The sequence below is a fragment of the Lagenorhynchus albirostris genome, chromosome 20, assembly GCF_949774975.1.
Source record: "Lagenorhynchus albirostris chromosome 20, mLagAlb1.1, whole genome shotgun sequence".
NCBI lineage: Eukaryota > Metazoa > Chordata > Mammalia > Artiodactyla > Delphinidae > Lagenorhynchus > Lagenorhynchus albirostris.
In genome coordinates this window covers 1,199,642-1,215,939 of record NC_083114.1, presented here as the reverse complement: position 1 = coordinate 1,215,939, position 16,298 = coordinate 1,199,642, and the positions used below count along the sequence as shown (strand labels likewise).

At 60.3% G+C, this 16,298-nt stretch overlaps 1 protein-coding gene across 13 annotated transcripts in view; it reads left to right on the top strand.

The window, feature by feature from the left end:
- Positions 1 to 16,298, top strand: part of TOM1L2 (target of myb1 like 2 membrane trafficking protein) — an 87,129-nt gene that overhangs the window by 48,832 nt on the left and 21,999 nt on the right. For 12 of the 13 annotated variants that reach the window (XR_009537790.1, XM_060135812.1, XM_060135808.1 and 9 more), the window contains 5 exons: positions 469 to 547; positions 4,173 to 4,322; positions 8,499 to 8,633; positions 9,839 to 9,979; positions 11,645 to 11,761. Coding sequence is in view for 12 of the 13 variants with exons in the window: in XM_060135812.1 (XP_059991795.1) it covers positions 469 to 547; positions 4,173 to 4,322; positions 8,499 to 8,633; positions 9,839 to 9,979; positions 11,645 to 11,761 (622 nt within the window). In the remaining variant the exon portion in view is untranslated. The remainder of the gene's footprint in view (positions 1 to 468; positions 548 to 4,172; positions 4,323 to 8,498; positions 8,634 to 9,838; positions 9,980 to 11,644; positions 11,762 to 16,298) is intronic. The other variant, XM_060135805.1, reaches the window with a different exon arrangement.

Genomic DNA, 16,298 nt, shown 5'->3' with positions numbered 1-16,298 from the left:
TTGTTCTGGGTAAATCATACTTGCACGTGATGTGGAATTCAAGAGGGCTGCAGCCTGCGACCTGGGGAACAGCCCCTCCTCCTCGGCCCTGGCGCCCTCCCCAGGGGCGGCTCCCTCCAGGGTCGCCTCCTGGCAGAGGTGTGTGCGCTGGGCATTCCTTGTCCTTTTGTAGCTCACATGGCTGCGTCCCCTCTGCCCTGCTCTGCAGATGACACTAGTCTGTATTTTTGGTGCGTTAAGAGTGTTTATTCTTCTGTGCAGCTGCATAGTACTCCGTTGTATGGATAAGCACAATTTAATTCAACCTGATTCACATTGATAGACATTTCGTTTGTTTCCAGTCTTTCACATTTACAAACAGGCGGTAGCAAGTAACCTCGTGTACATGCTAGTTGGCACGAGTGGCCCTGACTCTGTAGGCTGGGGCTCCGGTGGGATTGGCAGGATCTGCATATGTCTATTCTCCAGGCCAAAGGATGCCATTCGAGCCCTGAAGAAGCGGCTCAACGGGAACCGGAACTACCGAGAGGTGATGCTGGCGCTGACGGTGAGTGCCCCCCTGCCCTCCCCCAGGGCGGGAGAACGTCCGGGAGCCGCAGCTGGGGGACAGCCTGGAGTGAGCGCTGCTAGGGGTAGCTGTGCCTCCTGCTGCCGCCCCAGTGTGTCCACCCTTTGAGACGGGTGAGCCAGCAGGTACGCGGCACGGGCAGTGTTGTCCGGTGCAGAAGCCCAGAGCAGAGAAGCCACAGGCCTGGGCGTGGGTCCCCGGGGGCCAGCAGCCTGCTGTGAGGCACTGAGGCCAGCTGCTTCTCTAGGGGTCAGCTTCCTCCTTGTAAAAGTGCCAACTTCCACCAAGCACCTGCCCGAGACTAGGCTAGCTCTTCAGATGTTAACTCAAATGCTTCCAGAAACCTTCCTAAATAGGTTTCATCGTCCGCTTTTACGGATGCAGAAACTGAGGCTCGGAGAGGCCCAGAAGTTTGCCCAGACTTCACAGCTAGTGAGGTGCCAACTGGATCATGGGATAAAAACTGAACATCGCCGCAGAGGTTCTAGGGAAAGTCAGCAAGTGACTCCTTTCAGGAAGGAACAGACCAGGTTTTTGCCCGTCTTTCAGATGTCAGAAAATTAAAAGGGACAACTTCAGGTATTATTTCTGTCTTGAAAGCTAACATTTTTTCAAATGTGGCAAAAACCAGGCCACAACATGTTCCTCTAATAGAAACTGTAACAGGTCAGCATGTGGACCTCCCTGTAGGGTTGAGTAGTGGGTTGTTTATCCAAAACAGCCATAACATGTTCCTTTTAAAGCAGAGAAACTGTTTGGATTTCTTGCCCAAGTGAAAACCCAAGACTTATTAGAGTTCTCTGCCAGGGAATTGGCGTTTGAATAATGAGAAAAAGACCAGTTGAGAAACAGGGAGTTGAAAGCTTTTGTTTTTTCCTCAGAATTTCAACTGCAGCTTTCACTAAACCCACAGTGATGCCCAAAATGAACTGTTTTCAGAAACAGAAATCACCAGGGACAGGCAAAACTCACGAACTCTTAGCACGCAGGCCATTTTCCTGGCATCTAAACACCTCCCACTCCATGCCCAGCATCGTGGTAGCTGCCTGGGATGGAGATCTCTCCACCGTGGGCCCTGCCATTCCTTCCTTCCTGTAGTAGAGCATGAGGGCCACCATTTAGTGTTTCCTTAAGTCTTACATTTAAGTCTTTAGACCGTTTCAAATTAATTTTTGTGACTGGTGTAAGTTAGAGGTCCAGTTTCATTCTTCTGCATGTGAATATCTAGTTTTCCCAACATCATTTATTGAAGAGACTGTCCTTTCCCCGTTGAGTATTCTTGGCTCCCTTGTCAAATGTTAGTTGACAGTATATGTGAGGGTTTATTTCTGGGCTCTCAGGTCTGTTCCATTGGTCTGTGTGTCTATTTTTATGCTAATACCACACTGTTTTGCTTACTATAGCTTTATAATATAGTTTGAAATCAGGAAGTGTGATGTCTCCCACTGTGGTCTTCTTTCTCAGGATTGTTTTGGCTGTTCAGGGTCGTTTATGGTTCCATATGAATTTTAGGATTGTTTTTTTTGTTTCTGTGAAATCTGTAGATGGCTTTGGGTACTGTGGACATTTTAACAGTATTAATTCTTCTGATCCGAGAACATGGGATACCTTTCCATTTACTTGTGTCTTTACTTTCTCTTACCAATGTCTTGTAATTTTCAGGGCACAGATCCTTCACCTCCTTGGTTAGATTTATTCCTAAGTATGTATTTATTTTGATGTGGTCAGGCCTTTGCTGCAAATCCCGTAATGCCTTTGGGAGATTTGTGAAAGGTGCAGACCCATCTTTCGTCCGCTGGAGGCCCAGCCTGGCACACACTGCCTGGGCTCACGTCTGCTCTCGTGGCTTCTCTGTCTTGTCCTTGAACTAACCCTGTTCGTCCATCACAGTCCTCCTGCTTCCTGAGGGCCTTTTAACTTCATATCTGCCCCCACCAAGGTTGTCAGGATGTACCCCAAATAGGAGTTGGTCAGAGGTCTGGGGCTTCCTGCTCAGTCATCAGGGCGGCTCTGACTGCTTGGAGGCGCTGTTTGCCTACTCCGCGGGCCTTAGCTGCATTCAGGAAAGTTCCCACCGTGTTTCAGGACCAACAACCCACAGCGACAGATTTGCCTTTTTGGTAGAGCAGCCTGCAGTGGGCTTGCCAGCCGGGAGCACTTCCACAGCTCCTGCTCTGCCGGGCGGCCCCACCGCCTCTGTCCAGGGCATTTTAAGGACCGAATGAGGGAACGAGAGTGTGGCAGTGGTTGCCTGTCGTCTGAGGCACTCACTGATCTTGGAGGAGGGTGGCCCTGTGCCTCAGGGCGGGCGGAGGCTCAGAGGAGGCTGCAGGGGATCCTGTCCTGCTTCTGGCCTGACCAGCAATTTGTACCTACACCACTTTCTTCACCTTCTAAGCCTTTTAACTCTGGGAAAAAAAGGGGATAACAGCCTCCACTTAAAAAGGGTGAATGAGTTGTGAGGATGGAGTGAAATGACATACAACGTGAAAGGGTCTCCCCTGGGTCAGCCATGCAGTCACATTCCTAACATCAGTGTTAGGAACTTTCTCCATGACCAAGCTTTGTCCAGGGAAAGCCCCATTGTCCGACCCTAGCCCCGGGGAGTGGCTGCCTGGGGTCACCAGTGGTCAGTTAGTTTAGGCGAATGAGGACAAGCAAGGCGGCCAGCAGTGTCCCCTGATGCTGGTGACGTCCTTCCGTGGAGGCAGTCCCCACCAGCCAGCTGTGGCCTGGGTGCCGGCGTGGGAGGGGCCGGGTCATCGTCCGGGTCAGGGGGTTTCCAGAGAGCGAAGGGGTCCGGAGAGCTGCCTGCGAGGCTGGAGGGACCCTCCAGTGGGTGCTGTGAGCTCAAGGCCCCTCGCTCGTGCGGTGGGGGCCCAGGACAGTAACCCTGTGACACGTCCTCCTGCACTGGCCCGCCAGGCAGGTCTGCGCTTCAGACACGCTCACCCTAACTGCAGTCCTGCAGCAGGGCACTCGCGCCCACTTTGCAGGCAGGGAAGCCGAGCTCAGACAGACTGGCCCTGAAAGTGGACCTGAGATTCAAGCCCGCGCTGGCCATTGCTCAGAGCCCACAAGCGCTGTGCTCTTCTAGTGGCCGAGGCCTGTGTAACTTACTTTTCCGGACGAGGAAGGAGGGGCAGAGTTGATTCGAATGTGGCCAAGGCCACAAACCGCATATGGGGGTGAGAGACCCGGGTCACGGCCGGTCTCAGTTGTGGAAGCAGGGTTGTGCGGCCGTGTGGGGCATTCGCCTCTTCACGACCAGGTCCAGTAACTCACCAGCAGCGCAGGCTGCTCCAGTGGGCTCCGCCCGGGAGGGCCCGCATCCACCGGCTGTTGCCACCAGCCCAGAGGCTCGTTTCCAGGGATGCTTGGTCGTTTTGACCCCGCTGAGACCCCAGTACCCTTCTCGTGCGGATCCGGTGCCGCCCGACTGCTGTGCAGGCCCAGAGACCCCAGCCAGCAAGGGGCCACCTGTGTCCTGCAGAAGGGTTTGCCTCTGGAGGAGCCCATCGGCAGGATGGTCGGCAGTGGGGAGAGGGGGCCGCGTCTCCTTGGCCCCTGGGGGTGACCTCTGTTTCCATCCCGCCCGCATCAGGTGCTGGAGACGTGCGTGAAGAACTGTGGCCACCGCTTCCACGTCCTCGTGGCCAACCGGGATTTCATCGACGGCGTCCTGGTCAAAATCATCTCTCCCAAGAGCAACCCCCCAACCATCGTGCAGGACAAGGTGCTGGCTCTCATCCAGGTGGGTCGGCGGGGAGAGAGGAAGGCGGGGCCTCCCAGCAGCAAGTCCTCACGCTTCCCCATCATTTGGAGGAAAGGATGGGTGCTTCTGGGTTTAAATATTGGTTGAGAAACACTTGTTTTTTACCCTCATCCCGCTGAGATGACACCCTCAGCGGTGGCTCTCCTGGCCGTTGCTGGCTGTGTCCGGGTGCCTGGCCCTCGGCTGCCCGTGGGGGACAGGCCTGGAGCCTAACGGAGCCACGTGCCGGGTCCACGTGCCACAGGGCGGGGCCAACTCTGGGGTCGTGGGGGTGGTGTTCAGGATTCACTGAGGACGTGACAATTCTGTTGAACCCTGAGGGGTGACAAGCTGGGTGAAAAGGTCAGAGTGCAAGGGGTATGGCAGGTAGAGAGCAGTGTGTGCAAAGGCCTGGAGCATCGAGAGCACAGGTGACACTTTGGGACGTGTTCGTTATTCATTGTCCGGTAACAAATTAGCCCAGACTTAGCAGCTTAGAGCAACAGACGTTTATTGCCTCCTGATTTCTATGGGCCAGGGCTTCGGGAACAGCTTAGCTGGGCGGTTCTCGGGAGGGTGCCGTCCGGGTGTTGGCCAGGGCCACCTCCTCCGAAGGCTCGGCTGGGGCTGGAGGAGCTGCCTCCAGGCTGCTCCCACGCGGCGCCCCCGCCAGCGGCCCCCCCCCACCCCGCCTGCAGCAGGTGTCCTAGTGTCCCACGTCCTCGCCATCGTCTTCCTCATAGCCCGTCTGACGGGTGCACAGAGGTTTTGCATCCCGTTGGCCTTTTTAAACCCGTCTTGGAAAGAAGGTGATGTTATTTCCATGTTGAATATGCTTTTAAAATGAGAAGTTAAGGTCTGATGGTCCCCTGGGAGGGCGAGGGCTGCAGCTTTTCTGAAGTCTCCAGCACCTGTGTCCCCACAGGCACGGGAGACTTCAGAAAGTCTCTCTTTGCACGGCCCCCTCGCTCCCCACCCACCGTCCCTCTGACACCTTCCTAGAACGCCGATCCCAGGCATCGTGGTCCCAGGGTGGCCCACAGAGCTGGCGTTTCCAGTGCACGTTTGCCACCGTCGGGTCCGCTGTGAAGTCAGGATGCCCGTCCCTCCCCGCTCCCCTCCACCCCTAATCCCTCCATTCAGCCAGGCAGCCGTGTCCTCTGGCTGCCCTCCTGCCACCCCACCTCCCTGGGCCGCACGGAAAGACACCCCCTCGGGCTCGTGTGCTCAAGGGACCCTGCCCTTCAGGAGGACAGCGTGCCAGATGCAGCAGGCCCTTCTGGAAGGGACAGGGCTCCCGGTGGCCCGGGAGGAGGGGGCCTGTCCAGAGGGCGGGCCTCCCGTGACGTCCCCTTTGTGGGACATCCCCCCGCTCTACGCCACCCTCAGCCTCTTCCTGGGGTTGTTCCAGAACAGAAAGGACATGGTTCTGGTGAAGGAACCTCATCCCTGCCTCCCGCACTCCCCCCAGAGTAGTGTCTAAAAATTCTCTTTCTTTCCACTGAAGAGGGGAGCTGATGGCGGGGGGTGGGAGGGGCAGGGGGAGCCGGGGGGGGGGCTGTGTTCTCAGGAGGTGTCAGGGAGCCGGTGGCCGGGCTTGCAGTAGATTCTGTGGATGGGCAGCTCCCGAAACCCTGTCCCTGTGAGTGAGAACCCCAGGAGCACGAGCAGGACGGCACAGCAGCTTCCTTTTGTCCAGGGAACGGAACCCATTGTTTAAATCAGCAATTGTTTATTGATCTGAAATTGGATGATTTAAAACTTTGTCGAGTGCTTCCCTGGTGGCGCAGCAGTTGAGAGTCCGCCTGCCGATGCAGGGCACGTGGGTTCATGCCCCGGTCTGGGAGGATCCCACATGCCGCGGAGCGGCTGGGCCCATGAGCCATGGCCGCTGGGCCTGCGCATCTGGAGCCTGTGTGTCCGGAGCCTGTGCTCCGCAGCGGGAGAGACCACAGCAGTGAGAGGCTTGAGGGGTCTGGAGCAAATGGCTCATGTTTGCATAAGGTTTTAGTCCTTTCTTTGGTGTGCGACCCAGGGGAAAGGAGATCGGAACTCCCTCTGGGCCTTCCAACCCCTGACACGTGGGCACGGGTGGGCGGGGCAGGGCGTAGGGCAGTGAGCGGGCGCTGTGATGCTGACCCACAGCTCCCAGGACAGGCCTTCTGCTCTGACAGCAACCGCCCTGCCGCTCCCTGGCTTCTTGTGGGGAAGCAGACCTCCCGAGGCCACGGCCCCTGAGGCAGGGTCGTGATTCTCAGCGGGGCCAGCTGTCTAGAGGGGCTCCTGCGCTGTTACCGTCACCTCAGTCCGTTGGCCGCCTGCGTGGCCATGCTCCCCTGTCCCTGCAGCAGGAATCTTCGCATCGGTGAGGCCGTGTTCGCTCTGACTTGACAAATGCTGTCTGACTGCCTTCTCTGTGCCCCCGGGAGACTCGGCAGCTGGGGAGCACAGGTGTGGGCACCGGCCCGGAAGGTGCCCAAGGCACACGGCATCTCCCGCCCTGTGCTTCCCCCCAAGGTGCTGGCGTCAGGGGTGTGGTCAGTAGAGAGCACTGCCGTGGACACACACTCTGCTAGCAGCCCCGCACCCCGACTGCACAGGGGTCCCGCGCAGGACAGGGGCGATTAGCCGGGACTGCTTGGCTGCTTAGATAGCGGATGCCAACCCCAGCTGCCTGGGCAAAGAGCAGAGCTGGTCATGGCAAGGCTACCCAGAGCCCCGGGGTGACGGCCAGGGAGGGGACATGCTGGTCATGGCAAGGCAGGCCGCCCAGAGCCCCGGGGTGACGGCCAGGGAGGGGACAGACCTCCTGAGTGTCCGCGCCGAGCAGTGCTGGTCATGACAAGGCAGGCTACCCAGAGCCCCGGGGTGACGGCCAGGGAGGGGACAGACCTTCTGAGTGTCCGCGCCGTCCCAGCAGGCAGGCTCTCCCTGCTCCCTGGTCCGGGCTGGCATGTGGGTGCGACCCAGGGCCCACATCTACCCATAGAGCAGCCCAGCCCTCCGAGGGCCCAGGGCCAGGCTCCTGAAGCAGGAGGCCGTAGCTGCTCAGCTGGGCACGTGTACCCCCTGCGGGGCCGTCCATGGGGCCTGCTGATCGCCGCTGGACAGGTGCCCCAAGAAGTGTCCGCCGACTGGAGAGAACAGTCGTGGTCTTCTTATGTCTGTCTGCTGGGGGTGGAAGGCAGCATAAGTTAAAAGGGCTCCCCTGGAGCTGTTGTCTTTCTGCAACAACGAAGGCCGGAGGCGGCTCCAGGAGGAGCTGACTGCCGCCTGCTTCTCCCCGCCTCCCCGTGGGCAGTGAAACGCGCCCCCCACCAGCGTCCAGGAGGAAGTGTGACCACGAGGGGCTGTCCTGACGTGGGCGTTAAGTCCCTGCGTGTGCAGGTTGGATGAGCAGGCCCCGGGAGGCCAGGCTCACGGCAGGGTTTGTGGTCAGTGAGATGCAGCAGCCAAACTGAATGAGGCTTTTTGGAAACTGCCCTCTTGGTCAGAGATGGGGGGAAGCAGCTGGGCCCTGTGGCAGCGACAGAGCTGCAGGCAGGACGGCGTTCCTCGTCCTCTGGGCCCCTCTTGGGGGCTGCCCTTTGGAGGAACTTCCTTTTTTGATACCTTCTATAACTTCCAAAGAACAGAATTTAAAGATAAATTTTGACAGTTCCTTGAATCAGAGACGAGCGGCAGCCTTTTGAAATATGTGTTCCTTCCTCCCCGTGTTGTGTCTTACATAACGGAAGCTAGTGGCCGAGCTTCCCAGCGGACTGTCGCGCACGGGCGCCTGGTGCCAGCGCTGTGAGTAGCGCGGGTGCACCTGCCCCGGCCGCAGTCACCTCGGCCGTCGGATGGGCGGCCAGGCAGTGTGGACTCCGGCTCCCTGACCTACTAGGGTCAGCCTGGACTTTCATGCGCGGAGCGTGGAGGCCACGCCGCTGTGCCCGCGCATCCTGCGGGCGCGGCCTCTCCAGCCGCACGTTGCCAGGCACATCTCCTGGGCTCAGCCCCATGCTTCGGTGTGGTCGCTCCGTCTCCGCTCTAGGCTGTGCCCCACGCTGGACTGAGTTCTGTGCTTTGCTTTCATTCGTGCTCAGACTGGTGGCACTGGCAGAAGGAGCAGGGTGGCTGGGCCGCAGCCCTGAGCGCCCCGTCGCCCCTAACAGGCCCCCTCCTCCCCTCCAGGCGTGGGCCGACGCCTTCCGGAGCAGCCCTGACCTCACGGGCGTCGTGCACGCTTACGAAGAGCTGAAGAGGAAGGGCATGGAGTTCCCCATGGCCGACCTGGACGCGCTGTCCCCCATACACACACCCCAGCGGGTGAGCCTCGGCCGCGTCCCCAAGGGCCTGTTGCAGGGACAGCCTCTGAATTATGCAGCTTGTCACCAGCCTCCTTAGGGCTCCAGGGCGTTTCTTGTTGATAACGAGTGGGTGCGGGAGAGAGACGGCTGGTGGCTGGTGGCTCAGGGACCCCCCCACCCGCCCCAGGTGCGGGAGAGAGACGGCTGGTGGCTGGTGGCTCAGGGACCCCCCACCCGCCCCGGTTTTCACCCCAGCTGTGGGAGAAGGTGACAAAGGAGCCGTGTGGACGCTGTCATGGAGATGGCCGCTCAGGTGGAGCCATCCTGGGAGGGGCGCGGCACCTGCTCTCCCGAGCCCAGGCGTCTGGTGTGGGGACCGCGTCTCCCAGGGCGGCCGGAGGAGCCCCACCTCCACATCGGCAACGCCGAGGGGCTGGCGAGGTCCCTGTTCATGGGTTTTTGAACTGGACAAGTCACATGGATCTAAAATTTACTTTGGGCTATGAGTGGTCACCCTTGACTCCCGCCAGCCTTGGGATGCAAAGCCCCGGGAGGGCCCGCTGAGGGCAGCTCCCACATGCTAGCAGCTTCAGGAGGGAAGGTGCCCAGGCAACGCCATCCTTCCTTTTCAGGGGCAGCCAGGCCCTCTTCTGCCCCGGGAGAGCCCCGGGAGGCTCAGGATCTGGGAGAGGCACCCACCCCAGCTCCCTCTGCCACGGCCCCGTTTGTCCATCTCTGAGGGACGGTGCCGTGCAGGCCTCCCGCGTGGGCACGGCTCACGTTCAAGGGGTCACGAGGGGCCCAGAGGGAAGCACGAGGACTTGGGCTTTCCTAGCGTTTCTCTCACATGATCCCTCCAAGCCACTTGCTGCACTTTGTGTAGTAAACCTGTTTTATTCTTCGAATCATGACGCAGAGCAGCGTGGCGGTTCCTGTAGTTACAGAGAACGTTCAGTAAATTGCATAATTACTGTTTCTATTAGTCCGCTTGTAAAGGCCAAAAAGTAACCTTCTGGTGCCAAACGGGGGCTCCTGATTAGAAAACTTACCAGCAGGCCCTCCCCTCCGATCCCGAGGTGGTCCTGACGGTGGGAGGGTGGCCAGAGCCCGCACAGGCTGCACTGGGGGCTGCCTCTGTGGCCCGCCTCGGTGTCTGTGAGGTTCTTGGAGGGAGGAGAGGTGGGGGGGCCCAGGCGGACAGAAGGCTTTGTCGTTGCCGTGCAGAGCGTCCCGGAGGTGGACCCAGCCACCAGCATGCCCAAGTCCCAGTCGCAGCTGCAGCCGAGGACGAGCAGCGGCTCCTCCTTGGTGCCGCAGGCCCCGGCTCTGAGCGCTGCGGGCCCCATCACGGCCAATTCAGAGCAGGTACGTGCACGCTTAGGGGCCACAGGCCAGCCTGCCGCTGCCCTCAGTCTCCCAGGAGACAGAGGAGGCCTCCCCAGACGGGCCCTGTGAAGGGTGTCGGCGACACGGGTGCAAGTGCCCGGCCCTCCTGAGGGCGCGCTGTCCAGGGCGGTGGTCACTCGAGGTGGGAGGTGGGGGGCTCCGGGCACAGCAGGTGGGTGGTTTGGAGGACAGGGCGGGGGCGGGGCTGGCAAGAATCACAGCAGGAGGTGAGGCCAAAAGCCCGGGAGCCAGCGGAGTTGTGAAGGGCCTCGGGTGTCCACAGAGAGGTTTAGACTTATCCTGAGAGAAGGCAGCCTGGGCCAGGGCGGAGCCTGCAGGAAGGACCAAGTCCTGCTGCGTCCCGAGCAACGCCCAGTCTCCCCGAGTTATTTCCTGCAGAGCTAATGCTGCCTCAATGCCAACCTGGATTCTTTTGGAGGAGTCTGGAGACGAGTCCTTAGACGAATCTATAGAACCTCCATTAGTTAAAAAGTGAGGATTGGTCAGACTTGAAAGAAAATCCATCCACTGTTTCTGTTTTTTAAATTCTCATTTACTATTTGCGACAGTTTCATTATTATGGAACCTCATTTAAACAGAGGGCTCAAGCGATTGTGTCCGGTTAGCGGAGTGTGCGCACATTTCTGCTCTGTGGGCCCCGAGGATGGGGCGGCCAGGCAGGTGGTGGGCTGGGATCGGACAGACCTGGGCTCAGCCCGCTGCTCCTGGTGAGGCTTCAGCCGGGTCGCTTAACCTCGGTCTCCTGTCAGTAGACCGGGCGGCGGTCCTTCTCTCCTGCCCACCGGGCGTCATGGGCTGGCTGGGCAGTGGCAGGAAGCCCCCTGGGATCCCCAGAGCAGGGAGGAGGTGGAGGCCGCAGCTGAAACTACCGCTGCCCCTCCTGGGCCCCCGCCACAGCCGGCACCAGGCCTCCCAGGTGGCCCTGGGAAGAGGGAAGGCAGACGCGTTTGCAGTTGGACGGCCACTGAGACCCTCCCCTGATTGGCCGTCTGCGCCCGGGGGGAGCTCGGGAGCGGTTGGAAGGAGGGTCTGGGATGGGCGAGGGGACATGGGCAGGACGAGAGGGGGCTGAATGCGGTGAAGAGAGACAGCAGACCCGACTGGGCAGTGCGGGGTGTGCCCCTGGATGGCCACGGCTGGCCTGTGAGGTCACCTTTGCACAGGTGAGGACACAGGCTCAGAGAGCTGTCCCTGCTGTGGGAGAGGCAGCCCGGGTCCCGGCTCTGGGGAGCTCTGTGGAGCTGGCAGTGGGGACAGGCACCCCTGGATGGGGAGCCGGTGGGGAAGGCACGGCTCAGAGGTCACTGTGCTTGGAGCCTCGATTCCGGGCCAGAGCCTGCAACTGTGAGGTTCCTAGTCAAGGACCCCAGACCTGCAGGGACCTCGGGGGCCACGCTCTCCACCACGTGAAGGAGCAGAAACGGGGCCTGAGAGGCTCACTTCCCCTGCAGGCCCCGCTCGGCCCCCTCCCCCTGCGCTCCAACCCAGCACTGCCCGCGCTTCCTGGGGCTCCCAGCTGCCAGCTGCCGGCGCCCCCCGTGCGCAGACGCAGACAGAGCTGGCCCGCGTCCACCTGGTGCAGGCTCACTGACCCCGTCCCCACACTTCCCCCGGCCCCCACAGATCGCCAGGCTGCGGAGCGAACTGGACGTCGTTCGGGGAAACACAAAGGTCATGTCCGAGATGCTAACGGAGATGGTTCCCGGGCAGGAGGACTCGTCCGATCTGGAGCTGCTGCAGGTGAGGGCCTCCGGGCCGGGGGTTGGGCAGGATGGGGTTTGGGGCCTGTCCTCTAGAGGGACCGAGTCCGAGGAGGCCCGCGTCCAGCCCACACATCCCGGAGGCGGTCAGAGGCCAGTCCCAGGTGCTCTCTTCTTTATCCTCCTTAAAAACGTTTTTTCCTCATTGTAAAATGCCAGTTGCAAAATACGTGCCCATTGAAAGAGAAAGGAAGTACAAAGAAGAAAATCGTTTTCTTTAACCCCAGCGTCCGCAGATAAGCACTGTCGGTGTTCTGATGTATTTTCTTTCAGACATTTTTTCCATGTTTATTTCACATGGGGTTGAGATGATATCAGGTGTATGATTTTATGTGTTGCTTTGTTCACCCAACATGACGTCACAAACGTGCAGGGACCGCTAGCTGTTCCTGCTCGTGGGAGCCACTTCTGAGACTTCTGGGGTGAAGCTGAGGGTCCCCGGCCAGGGTGGCCCACGTCCTGGCTCCGGAGGCTCTGTGGCTCACTGGCCACCTGCAGGTCTGGGAGCCAGGCGGAAAGAGCTGGCCTGCAGGGTTCCTACCCCAGGTCCGCCATGCCCAGAGCTGGCGCCCAGCTCTCCTGACACCGTCTCAGAGACTCTGGCATCGGTGGAAAGTGGCAGTGGCCCCGCCCGCAGAAGCAGCACCTCCTGGAGGGTGGAGAGGACGCTGTGAAATGTGAGGGCCAGCGGGGAGCACCTCCCACGCCTGCCCCTCGGGGCAGCCGGTCTTGGTCCCCGAGGGCCACACTGGCTGCTGTCCTCCAGGAGGGCATGCTTCCCGGGTGGCCTGGCCCAAGCAGCTGCTTGCCGTGCCCCCTTCCAGCCCCTAAGGGGGTGAGGGTGTGGGTGGGGGAGACCTGCCCAGGGTGTGGGCTGTGGTCCCCGCTCTGGAGGATCTCACAGCAGGCAGCCTACCTACCTGGGTCCGGGCCCTCCGGCTGCTCTGGACGCCGAGCGACCAGATCCCGCAGCAGCCCAGCTTCAGGTGTGCCATCAGTGCCGCGTCAGCCTCCATCTGCGGTCTGCAGGGTTCTTCCAGGCGTTACCCCAGGCACAGGAAACTGAGATCAGTCCAGGAACAGTGCAGGAACTGAGGGGCCTCTCGAGGCAGCTCTGTGCTGTGTCAGCACCAGAATTCTTGCTGACAGGGGTTTGTAGTGGACAGAGCTGAGTTCCTGGTAGCAGGCGCAGCAGAACAAAGCCAGCCCTGCGGACAGCCAGGGCCAACCAGACAGCACACACCTCTGCGTGTGCGTGTGTGTTTAAACGAGCCCGTCAGCCAAGACAAACAGAACCTGATCTCCTGGCGTCAGCTCAGTTTTCAAAAATAGGTTGCTTCCCATGACGTTTCCCTTCCCTCTGTCTTGTTCCAACTCCAAGCCTGCCGACGTCGCTGCTATCTTATAAGTCAAACAGAGAGGACGGTTCTGGGTGTCAGTGGGAGGCTGTCCTTTCGGCACGAGAGACTCGGGAGCCGGCAGCTCTGTAAGCAGACAACGGCCGTCCTGGCCGCTGGCCTCACTCCTCGAGCCAGCCGAGCAGGATCTCCCAGGGGTTGGGGCTGCATGTGGGAAAGTGCTACGGTCTGCTTGGAAAGGGATGGGATCAGACTGTGCCCCGGGACCCCTCACTCGAGCTGGAGGGTGGCCAGATTGCTCAGGGCAGAAGCTACCCAGAGCTCAAAGTGGAAATAAATGCATTTGTCACCAGCCCAAGTGTTCATGCCCACAGAAGCTGCTGCGGATTTGAGTGTAAACTGCTGGGAGGAAATGGGAAGAGGGAAATGGGAGGTGTCGGCGAGGGCGCGCCACTGCAGCCGACCAGCATCCTGGCCGGCTGCGTCCGTCCGGACGGCTTCCTGTGCTTCGCACAGGACTTGCAGGTGTGGCCTCACCCGCGGCTCGCAGCGTGGCAGGAACTCAGGCAGCGTGGGTGAGGGGAGGCGGGACCCCAGAGGGAGCACAGCAGCGTCCCCCTCTGGGCTGGGAGAGACCTGGGAGGCGGCTTGTCCAGCCCCACCCTGTGCTGATTCCCCATGCCGGCAGCATGCCTGGTGCTGCCTTGTTTCTGAACATCCTCAGCGACAGGCTGGGGAGGCACTTCCGCCTCCAAACACATGACCTGGATAGACTTTGGGAAGCTGGAAGGGCTTCCAGCTTCCCAAAGGGCAGGAAGAGCTGCGGCCTAGGGATCCCCGGCTTCACAGGGCAGGGCAGGAAGAGCTGCGGCCTAGGGATCCCCGGCTTCACTCTGGGCCTGGCCGCTGATGAGCCAGGTGACTTAGGGCCTGGAGTAATCTCCCCCCGTTGGCCGGCTGGGAAGCGGCTGATTGAAGCCCGTCCACACCGTGCCTGCAGCCCCGGTCTGTCTGCTCCACCCGCTGGAGCAGACACAAGTTCCTCCCTCACGTAGCAGGTCCTTCCATGCTTGCAGGCTGTCGGCTGCCCTCCCTCGGGTGGCCCGGTGGCTCTGAGCAGGGGGCAGCGCTGGGGAACCTGCCGCCTCCGTCTCTCTCCCTCACGGGCTGTCCAGCCACGTCTTCCCTGTCCTGAGACTCTGCATCTCTGTCTGCTGGACCTTATGCCCTTGGCTGCGCCTGGGAGTCCGGCCTTGGGAATCTCTAAAGATCCCGATGCCGGCGGCCATGCCCCCACCGCCCCCAGATCAGCCTCTCCAGCTCTGTCTGCAGTTAGTGATAACGCATGATTAATCCAGTGACGCCCAGGATGGGCATCCCTCACGGCCATCCCTCAGCTGACGAAGGAGGCCCATCCCACATTGTGTCTTCAAGTAGCAGATGGTTTATCCCCTCTCGCTTCTTGCCTCTCATTTCAACAAAAACCAGGGGGGCCAGGACCATTTTCTCTAGAGAAATCTAGTTTATTCTATGTGTTCAGCTTCATTATTTCCCCCTTTCTCTTCAACAAAGACTGTGTCTCCCTCCTGTCTCCTTTGCAGCTGTAGAAAGCAGATCTTCAGGGCCTTATTCCCTGTGGGTTCAGAGGAGACCCAGAAGATGATTAAAAGATGGTTTTGCAAGGTGGGGAGGAGAATGTCCCTTGAGGAAAAGATACAGGCATTGGGATGAATTAGACAGAAAAGGGACATTTTACAAAGCCTTCTGGTGGATGGAGGGCTTTTGCACCAAGAGCAGTGACCAGCCGCCCTCCCTTCTGTTGAGAACCAGACCCCAGAGGCCAGACTGAGACTGTCTGCGTTTAGGAAGTTCCTGTCCCAGCTGTTGCCAGGCGGGAAGGGCAAGCCGGGCAGGCTCTGGCTGTCTGTGGCTCAGGACCAGGAGAAGGTGCCTGTCCGGGTGGTTTGGAGGCAGGTAGGGTCTGCCTGCTGGTGACGGCGTGGAGGGCCCGCAGGCAGCCAGCGGGTGTCTGTGGTGGCGCAGATCTTCATGCTCTGGTCCTCCTCTCCCGTGCAATCTCTTCTCGTTTCTTCCTGTTTAATTTTTTTAAGACAGTAACTTAAAAGGTTGAAGCAAGGAGAAGGTGAAACTTTCTCTCTGCAGAGACCCCTGGAGACCCCTGATCCGGGCCGTGTTGAGGCAAAGCTCCGTGGGGGGTCCCTGGGTGCCAACCCAGGCGTAGAGCACGCGAGGCCCAGGTGGGGGATGTCCTGCCCGCCTCTGCCCCAGCTGAAGGCCACGGGAGCCAGACCCCAGTGCACGGCCTTGGGTCTCATCCTTCCTCCAGGCGAGGCCCCAGAAACCACCTAGCGCTTCCCAAACGTTCTGCAAAGTGATGGAACACCTCCTCCACGAGTGAAACTCTACAGAGACGTATCAGTGTCCGAACAGATGAGAGCATAGCCACCCTGGCTGCCGTGGTGGTGCCCGGCGCCCCCATCCCACCCTAGGAGGGCCGAGCCCAGGGCGCTGGACCCCCAGACAGCGGGTGGAGCCCAGGGCGCTGGACCCTCGGACAGCGGGTGGAGCCCAGGGCGCTGGACCCCCGGACAGCGGGTGGAGCCCAGGGAGCTGGACCCCCGTACAGCGGGTGGAGCCCAGGACGCTGGACCCCCGGACAGCAGGTGGAGCCCAGGGCGCTGGACCCCCGGACAGCGGGTGGTCAGGGCTGCTTGCTGCTGCCTTGGCCGCCACACCCGGCAGGGACTGGGCTCTGGGGGGAGATTGAATCCAGCCCTGGCCTCTCCCTGCGGGTGCTACTGGTGCTTCGGGCGTGTGTGCCAGGTGCTTGAGATGCTCCCTGCAGCCTACTGAGGGCTGGCGGCGCCTCCGTGAAGCCTCCTCTGGGGGGGTTCGCCCTCTGGGGTGGTTGGGAGCCAGTCTGCACCTACTGGAGGTGAAGGGGAGCCCAGGGCGCTCTAGGCAGTCTGGGGCGGCAGTGCGGGCTCAGGGCGTGTTCATAGCGCACAGGGAGTCTTGGCGGGTGAGATGCACGATGATACACAGAGGCTGGGGCGTCCTGTCCCAAGTGGTAGAGTGGCGTCTGGCACGGTCTGTTGAAGAGAACAAGCAACTGCAGAGAATCACGTTTTTAGATTT